Genomic DNA, 9,824 nt, shown 5'->3' with positions numbered 1-9,824 from the left:
CATATTAGATCTAAGAAATAAAATGATATCGGGTTCATCAGGTTGGGTTCAAATAATAGTAACCCAATATCAACTCAATACATACGAATTGTTTTACAACTCGATTACCATCAGATTTTTTCAGGTTGAGTTATTTTGCGTTGAGTTGGGTTGGTCGGGTTTTGAACACCCCTACTCAATTGTGTTTCTATTAAGTAAGAGTAAATTACATGTTTTGTCCCCATGGTTATATGTTTCTAACGGATTTCATCCCATTTTCAAAAAATCATGCTTCCATGGTTGTAATACAATGGACTTAAGTCCCTACCATTCAATGTTATGTTTGACTGTTAAGTTGTCGAGATTTGAGACATACGGTACAACATATCACATCAGAACCCAAATCCATCGTTGTTGCCTCATAGGTAAATTAAAGTAGATGAATATTTTGTGCTCATGTTCCTACCGTAACTCTTATTCTCATCGAAACTCAAATCCAATATCGTTGCCTCTATCTCCAGTTGAAATTTTGTTGGTACTTGTGATGCCATTTCTTACACACTCTTTCTACCTCAACCCTAACCAGCTAATAACGATGGATCAAAACCTTTGTCATTTCAATCAATAATCATCCCCAATAACTTTGTTTAGTAGCCAAAATCATAGACAATTCACTAGACGTTCAAACAATTCACGAATAGAAGCTTTTGAAAGGAATGATTCAACGCTTATTATTGGCCTGAGAAATGAGTGGGCATGGCTGAGGGGCATCGAAGATGGGCAAATAGAGAGAGACAGAAAGAGAGATTTTAATATTTTGGGTTTTCTTTTGCAAAAAAAAGAAGTAAATAACGGGAAAATATAAGATGACGACATTCATTTGACTGAAGTTAACCGAAAAAGATAACGACTGTTAGTGGGATGGATGAAATCTAAGAAAAACTGTGAACTTTAAGGTCAGATTTGTAATAAATTAAGTGTAAAGATGAAATGCAAGAAAAGTAGAAAGTTAACATAGGTCAGGGACACAAAATGTAATTAACTCTTTTGTTAATCTCATTCATCAATAATATATTATATTGTTGCACGCGTTGTAAAACGTGTTGTACGCGTCGTAAAACACATAAAAAGGTTTAAATTTATAAACGTAACTCAAAACAGTAAAGGGTAAGTCAGATATCGTTCTTCTCAGGGAGTCAGTGGTGAAGCTAATTATTTGTGTTAACTGAATACACATGTGTCACTTAGATAGACTATTCAGTTAAATCAATAAAAGCTCAAGACTCGAAATTAAAATCTAAATATTACAATTATCACTTACATAATCAAGCTTTGGAAGGAATTGCGTTAAAATTAAGAAACAGATAAATAGAAAATCTATTTTGGCTTTTTTATAAAGAAAATAAATTGAGAAAACAAGTTCTAATGATGAAAAAAAAAATCAAGGTCAACTGTACGTTACAAATCCAAGTGTTTCACCAATTCAATTTGTTTTCATGCAATGTTCAATTTTAAATATATTGCGTAAATCAACATGTTAAAGGACCGATCCAACCCTCAACATAACCTATGCCTATCCAAACCAACCGTCCTCCCACCTACACTATCGTGTTCAGTACGGTCGAGTGATACCAATGGACTATCCAAGTTATGCCAACCAAAAACTAAAACACGTTTAGTTTAAACACATATAGATGTACCACAGATTAACCATTAAGTCTCGACAAAATTAACCTCTCACATTCTGTCCTAAACGACATATCCATATATTTTATAGAAAGTAAAACCAAAATATAACTGATAGAAACAAATCGGAATTGGATCGCAGACGGGTTTTCACGTCAGGTTGGCCTCGAAACTGATTAGCCTTGCATAATTGTTACGGGAAATCAGATATTCTCTTGTTGTTTCTTCATTATTCCGACAACAATATACAAAAGCAAAATTTAATATTGCAACAAACTTTTAGAACAAACCCTATATCCAACAACCAAAACATTCAAGACAATTCAAGTAGCAACACCAAATATCATCCCAACAATACTTTAAAGTAATCCCTATATATAATATGTATAAACACTTCAAATCAATGAAATCGAAACTCAACCACGAAACTGAACCTCATAAATGCAGCAGCAACTTCTGTTTTTGATGTGTTTAGGTGCAACCAAAACAGCCCTAAATCGAGCCTTCCTGTGAATCTATATATCGATCTCTAATCAAATCAGAAAGTCGCACCCCTTTACGGGATGGTACTTACTTTCATACAGGTGCTGCATGGCTGTCGTCAGATGACCGCGTACGTGTTTTGATGTTCCTGTCGGTTGATGTTTTTTAACCACCGAAACCCCTTTGTGATTTTCTACGTAATCTCCACTCACGACGACGCTCCTCTTTTTTTCTTTTTGACTCTTTATCTCTATAAACCCCACGATGAGTCATAAAAAAAAAGGTAATAGCAATCTCCTCGTCTCATTGCGTTTCTTTTTCCTCAATGTCCACTCCTCTTTTTTCGTTTTTCTTTTACTTTCTAGCAGCACGTTTTTGTCTTCGACGTCAATTTCGCCTTAGATGTAGCTTAAATCTACAGAAACTCAAAACTTTAAAGTTGTAGTTCCGTTTGTTGGATTTTCAGATCATCTTGAATCAATTAAATCCGAGCTCAAATGAGTGAGATATGCTCGAAATATCATAGCCTCGTAAAGCTGTCAAAAACCCTATTTTTGTCTAGTTTTCGCTCCAAACTTTTCGGAACCTATCAAAATACAAAAACACATTAATGTAGTTCGGTTTTACCATTTAACGCATTAATTAGGGGTAATTGACGACATAATGAAGTCGAAATTAGCGACGGATTAATAATGTGAGGGACACAAACTGTAATCAACTCTTTTGCTAATTAATCACATTCATAAATAATATTATATATATATATATATATATATATATTCGATTATAAAAAACATTTATTATAATAATTATCAAGTTTCTTTTAACAAAAGAGCTTTAAGAGACCAAGACTTTATGAAATGGATAATGCATGATGGTTTCCTGTACCTTAATTAAGAAGTTAAGGCTTCGGTTTGATCATCTTATGAACCATAGAATTATTAGCATTACGGACCCATGATTGTTTTCGAAGCTGGTGTATCTTTATAGTGGATTAAAAGTCCGTAAAATTGGTCGTTGATGTTTTTAGCCGAATCCCCACCATTTCGAGAGATTTTTTAAGTTTTTGGCTCATTTTCACTACAACAAAATTGGGTTTATAGGACACCCCCAATCTCTAAGCATTCAAATAGACCGTTTTATAGGATTTAATTTATAGAACCAAAATATAAAGCGTCCTATCTAAATGTATTGTAATAAGTTTATATGACGCTTTTGTGCATCTTAACAAGTTTTTTAGGACATTTTTAAGACAAAGTGTCGCATTAGCAACTTTATAGGACACTTTTGAGAAAGTGTCATGTAAACTCATTTTTTATAGAACACTTGCTTTTATAGTACAATTTTTCAAATAGTGTCCTATAAAGTTGCTAATGAGGGGCTTTATATTAAAAGTGTCCTAAAAAACTTATTACGACGTCAAAAAACGTCATATAAACTTATTACAACGCCTTTAGATAGGACACTTTATTTTTTTGGTCCTATAAATTAAGTCCTATAAAGAGGTATATTAGGACGCTTAGAAATTGTGAGTGTCCTATAAATCCGATTTTGTTGTAGTGATCTTTATAGTGGATCAAAAGCCCGTAAAATCAGCCGTTGTGTTTTTAGCCGAATCCCACCATTTCCGAGAGATCTTTAAGTTTTTGGCTCATTTTGATAGACTTTTCGGTTTTTTTTGGTTTATTTCGAGATGTTTTTTTGGTTTTCTGGTTAATTTCAAGGGTTGTCGGTTTTTTTGTTGATTTTCGTTGTATACTCCAACATTCCCGAATAAGACTCAAAGTTTAGCATTTCCACACCAATCAATTTTGATAATATTAAATTTGCATAAAGGAATAAAACGACAAACATTGTCTATAAATTAAATGAGGTATTCGACCATTTTTTCATTCACATCAATAACCAAGTATGGATCCTTTCTTGTCACACCTTTTCCTATTCCTTGTTGTTTTCACCATGCTTCTCATCACAAATGAATCCACTTTGCACAATTTTGCTTCTACTTTTTCTAGTTCTAAACAAGATTATGATCTCATCGAGTGGAAATCCAGCCTTGAAAATCATGTGTCCTTGTCCTCATGGTCATTAACTCCTCCTAATTACTATAATTCTTCGACCAACGTAGCTTCATGCAGTTGGTTTGGAGTTTCTTGTCACTCAGATGGAAGCATCAAGAAGTTGAACCTCTCATCATCTAGTTTGAAAGGTACACTACTCAAGTTCTCATTTTCATCATTTCCTAATCTTATTTTGCTTGATTTGAGCAGAAATGAGTTTTTTGGACACATTCCGTCCCAAATCAGTCAACTCTCGAAGCTTTTCTATCTTAATTTTTGTGATAATCAATTCTCAAGAGAGATTCCACTAGAAATTGGGAATCTAACCTCGCTCTCTAGACTTTGTTTGCGGGGAAACAATATTTCCGGTCGTATTCCTGATGAGATAGGGAATTTGAGGTCTCTTGAATATCTAAATATTGCCAGAAATCATCTAGATGGTTCCATTCCTCATTCTTTTGGGAACATGAGCTTGCTCACTACACTTTGGTTGGATAGAAATGAACTTTCTGGGCCTATTCCTTATGAGATAGGGAATTTGAGGTCTCTTGTAAATCTAGGTATTGAAAGAAATCATCTGAATGGTTCCATTCCTCCTTCATTTGGGAATCTAAGCTTGCTCGCTACACTTTGGATGGATTCAAATGAACTTTCTGGGGCTATTCCTCATGAGATAGGGAATTTGAGGTTTCTTATAGATCTAGATATTTCCAAAAATCATCTAGATGGTTCCATTCCTCGTTCATTTGGGAATCTGAGTTTGCTCACTACACTTCTTTTGTACGCAAATGAACTTTCAGGTCCTATTCCTCATGAGATAGGGAATTTGAGGTCTCTTGTAGATATAGAAATTAACAAAAATCATCTGAATTGTTCAATTCCTCCTTCATTTGGGAACCTCAGCTTGCTCACTACACTTTATTTGTTTCAAAATGAACTTTCTGGGCCTATTCCTCATGAGGTAGGGAACTTGAGGTCGCTTGTAGATCTAGAAATTTCCATAAATCATATAGATGGTTCAATTCCTCCTTCAATTGGAAATCTGAGTTTGCTCACTATACTTAACTTGGAAAGTAATGAACTTTCCGGACCTATTCCACACGAGCTAGGGAATTTGGAGTCACTTTCAAGTTTACAATTGCACAACAACAAACTTTCTGGAAATTTGCCCGATAACATGTTCCTACATGGAAAGATTCAATACATTTCTTTGTCTGACAATGCGTTCAAAGGTTCAATCCCACAAAGCCTTCGAAATTGCTCCGATTTAATTAGAATTTGGTTTGATGGAAATTTTCTAACAGGAGATATTTCTGAAAGTTTTGGCATACATCCGAAATTGTATTATGTAAACCTTGCAAGGAACTATTTTCATGGGGAGTTGACTGATAAATGGGGTAAGTTCAACAAACTTGGAACCCTCAAGATATCTGAAAACAATATCACCGGTACAATTCCCCAGGAACTTGGAGATTCGGTTATGCTACAACATATTGATCTCTCTTCTAATCAATTGGTTGGAAACATTCCTAAGAAATTGTGTAATCTAAAGGATATGTTACACTTGGATCTTAGCAATAACCAGTTTTTTGGCCTAATACCGAAAGAGCTGGGATTGATGACTAAACTTTGGAAACTTGACCTTTCAAGAAATAAATTGAGTGGAACAATTCCAGAATTTCTTGTAGATTGTGAGCAACTTGATTCCCTAAACTTGAGCCACAATGGTTTAAATCATGAAGTTCCACTTCAAATTCTAAAGCTAAAAAATTTGAGGACTCTTGATCTAAGCCATAATTTGCTTGTTGGTGAGATCTCATCCGAGTTTCAAAGTCTGCAGAGTATAGAAGTTCTTAACCTATCCCACAATCACTTCTCTGGAACTATTCCTATGGAAATTATGGGTATGCGTAGCTTAATTTTTGCAGATGTCTCCTATAACTATTTAGAGGGTCTTATCCCCAAGTGCAATGCATTCACTAATGCTTCAATGCTAGAAGGGAACAATGGGCTATGTGGTGACATTGTTGGATTTAAACGGTGCACAACGTCAAGAAAACACAAGTACTTCATGTCCCTAGTAATTGTGTTTAGTATTTTAGGAGCACTTGTATTTCTATGTACCGTCATAGGGCTTGTGATATTTTATGAAAAAAGAAAGAGAATACCTACAAGCGAAGTACTTCAAGAAGATCACCGAAGTTTGTTCTGCATTACCAACTTTGATGGAAAATCATTATATGATCAGATCTTGAATGCGACAAACGATTTTGACAATGAGTTTTGCATTGGAGAAGGAACACATGGTATTGTTTACAAGGCGATTCTAGGATCAGATTGGATAGTAGCTGTGAAGAAAGTGCACTTGCCATTGCAACAATCTAAAAATGCAACTTTTGTTAATGAGGTGACAACATTAACAAATATAAGGCATCATAACATTGTGAAGCTTTATGGATTTTGCTCACATGCCCGTCACTCATTTCTGATTTATGCTTATCTTGAACGGGGTAGTTTGAAAGCAGTGCTAGATGAAGAAAACGAAGCAATGCGATTAGATTGGAGTAAGAGGTTGAATATAATCAAAGGAGTGGCAGACGCTTTGTCGTATATGCATCATGATTGTTCACCCCCAATTGTTCATCGTGACATATCAAGCAAAAATATTTTGCTAGGCTTGGACTACGAGCCTCATGTTTCGGACTTTGGCACCGCCAAATTTTTAAAGCTCGACTCTTCAAATTGGAGTGAGCTTGCAGGCACATATGGATATATTGCTCCCGGTAATGTTTATTACTTCAATTAGCTGAAACTTGATATTAAGTTTATCTAACCATTTGGTCATATTGCATTCTCATTTGTTTTTATTTTAATTCAACTTATATTTTTTTATCGTAGAGTTTGCTTACACGATGAGAGTAACTGAAAAGTGCGATGTGTATAGCTTTGGGGTTTTGGTACTTGAAGTGATCAAAGGACAACACCCTCATGATCTTATTGCAGTTTTGTCATCTCCGTTCTCTGAAAAGGTGGATTTAAAGGATTTGATGGATCACCGTGTTGCGCCCCCTTCGTTACAAACTAAGATGATATTGGAGTCCGTGATAATGGTCGCAATTGAATGCCTACAAACCATTCCAAAAAGAAGGCCAACAATGTATCAAGTCTCCACGCGCCTATCGGCCCTTGGTTTACCAATTATCACACGCCCTTCTAACACTCGTCCATAAACATTCTCTCACTAGGTTACGTTTTGATTTCACCTTATCATCATTAGTTTGGTATTCATGAGATATGGTTTCATGTTGTGAGTTTGGTACGTAACGTTTCTTTTGTGTGTGTGTGTGTGCTTTACTTTTTTTTTTTTTGTGAAGTCGTTTTTGTTTTTAATGAAGTTAATCCTTCTATAGTGGCTCTTTACCATTGTTAGATTAAGCTTTTTACGTCGATTCCTAATTAATTGATATACATTCTTCGATTTTATTATTTTAGGAAAACCACTTATATAATAAAGTCTGAGACGACATTGTTGATGCAATTTTCTTATCGATTTCGGCAGCAACTGTATTTTGCCTTCACTGTGTTCTTTTTGCAGTTCTAGCTAGAGTCTTCAAGCTCTTTCACCATTATTGCTATACAAAGCATGGTGATGATGATTGAAGCTTCGAGGAAGCAACTTTCAGTGATGATGAGTAGTTGAACGACTCCCGTGATAGAAAACCCGTATGTAATGTTGTTAGATTGTTTTTTCTGTTTCGGTTCTCTATTGTAAGAGTATAAATATTTTGTTTCGAACAGTATGTGACATAATGTTGGTATTCAACGATTGAATTCTACAATGTGTATTTGAATGTGTTGTTTAATTGTTGCGACTGATTGTCGTTACCAAGATAGCCCATTGATGCATAATTGTTTGGTCAGAGTTGAGAAAACCCTTTAGTTATCACCGGTCTATTTGATTTAGTCTCTCTAAATTCGAAAACAAGCCATTTGGGTTCAACAACAACCAAACAAAATCAATTTAGTCTTATTATTTTGATTTATTTTGATTTATTTTAATATTATTTTGATTTATTTAATTTATTTTAATATTTATTTTGATTTATTTTAAATAAAATCAATTTAATATTATTTTGATTTATTTGATTTGATTTAGTCTTACCAACCAAAGCCTCTGGTATCCAGAGGCAAGTTCGACCAGAGAGCCCCTCTGGACCTTAACAACCAGAGGCACGGAACCAGAGCCTCTGGTCCTTAACAACTAGACTCAAGGTCGTCCTTAACAACCAGAGGCAAGATCGACTAGAGCCCGTCTGGTCCTTATGATCAATTTTCCACTACAATGCAAGGGGTGCAACCCTTTAACTCCCACCAGGGTCATACTCGTCTTATAATAAGTGTGCATTCGCATCTCCTGACTTGTATTAGAACACAATATAAACCCCCTTATAACTCGATGTTACTTCCAATTACACTTTTAAATGGCCTGGTGACACTAAAATCACCAACACGAACACTAGAAGGGAACAAGGTGATGTTGGTTGATAATCTTTCTTGTCAACAAAGGGCCGACTTTGGGTTCGGGTTCATGGAGAAGGAAAGGGAAAATAAGAACTGATTTGGTGACGATTCGATAAGATACTAACATGGAAATTCGAAGAAATAACATGAAATTTGAAGCGTCGTTCATGAAATAATTCAAATTTCTAGATGACGGTGAATCAGGAAGATCGAATTTTGAAGCGTCATTCATGGAGAAGGGGTATGAAATTTGGGCCCTAAAATTTTGGGGGCCCTATTCTAAATAGTAGATTTAACAGGCCAAGAGACGGGCCGGTCAGAGCCAAGGTTTTTCACTCTGGGTCTATCTACCCCTCACCTATCTAACCCACTCTCGACACTCTGGGAGGGGGTGCGTTGGAGACCCATCAGCTAGACTTTGACCATTTCTCTTTTATATATTTTGGAACCTCCCTTCTTTCCTAAAAGGTTTTTTTGGAGAGTAAATCTAGGTGTTCCACATATTCACATAGACAAAGTGCAGAAAGCAATGTTCGAGTATGAGGTTTGTTCGACAACCATTGAAACATTGTTTACATCCGTAAATATATATATATATATATATATATATATTATGAATTGAGAAGTATGAGCTAAGTTATTTCACTTTGACTACTGTAACTGTAATCAAGTTTCCTACAACAAACATGGATGTTCTTGTGATCTTTAAGTGTCAATAGCAAAGAGACCTTTTTGGAATCTTGGTTCTGACGACCCTCCATAGGAGGTGTTGATCTTACCTCAATGTTTTCCCTCAGGTCTACCGCTTTTCACACCCATAAACAGATGAGAGAAGGGCGTAATGCAATGAACCACCGTCGGATTGAAGATCTTGAAAAGTACTCGGAGGCGGTTCAGGAAATCCTCTCACTCTACTTTTTGTGTTCTTGTATGAACACCGGTGTTCCAGAGAGATGTTTGTTCTGATTGTCAAGAGGAGGCATTCATTGCAGTTTTATCCAAGATGAGGTTGATCGGTGTGTTTCAGGGGGTCTTGGAGATTCTCCGAAATAGAGAAGTATGAAGATCTTGAGACATTTATCTTTTTCATTCTAG

General features: G+C 35.6%; 1 protein-coding gene across 1 annotated transcript; it reads left to right on the top strand.

Moving 5' to 3' along the window:
- The first annotated feature begins 4,059 nt into the window (after positions 1–4,059).
- LOC112510861 (MDIS1-interacting receptor like kinase 2-like) lies at positions 4,060–7,529 on the top strand. The gene is made up of 2 exons (XM_025116210.1): positions 4,060–6,991; positions 7,107–7,529. The coding sequence occupies exons 1-2, from the start codon at positions 4,060–4,062 to the stop codon at positions 7,436–7,438; spliced, it is 3,264 nt and encodes a 1,087-aa protein (XP_024971978.1). The 3' UTR covers positions 7,439–7,529.
- The last annotated feature ends 2,295 nt before the right edge of the window (positions 7,530–9,824 follow it).

This window comes from Cynara cardunculus, assembly GCF_001531365.2.
Source record: "Cynara cardunculus var. scolymus isolate 2C chromosome LG 4, CcrdV1, whole genome shotgun sequence".
In the NCBI taxonomy this organism is placed as follows: domain Eukaryota; kingdom Viridiplantae; phylum Streptophyta; class Magnoliopsida; order Asterales; family Asteraceae; genus Cynara; species Cynara cardunculus.
Note: the sequence above shows the minus strand (reverse complement) of the source record. Positions and strands in the feature narration are given on the sequence as shown.

Bases quoted from the DNA above. Each gene is read 5' to 3' on its own strand.
- LOC112510861 (XM_025116210.1), top strand. From the start codon at position 4,060: ATGGATCCTTTCTTGTCACACCTTTTCCTATTCCTTGTTGTTTTCACC. The intron at 6,992-7,106 runs GTAATGTTTATT...TTTTTATCGTAG, and splicing joins ATATGGATATATTGCTCCCG to AGTTTGCTTACACGATGAGA.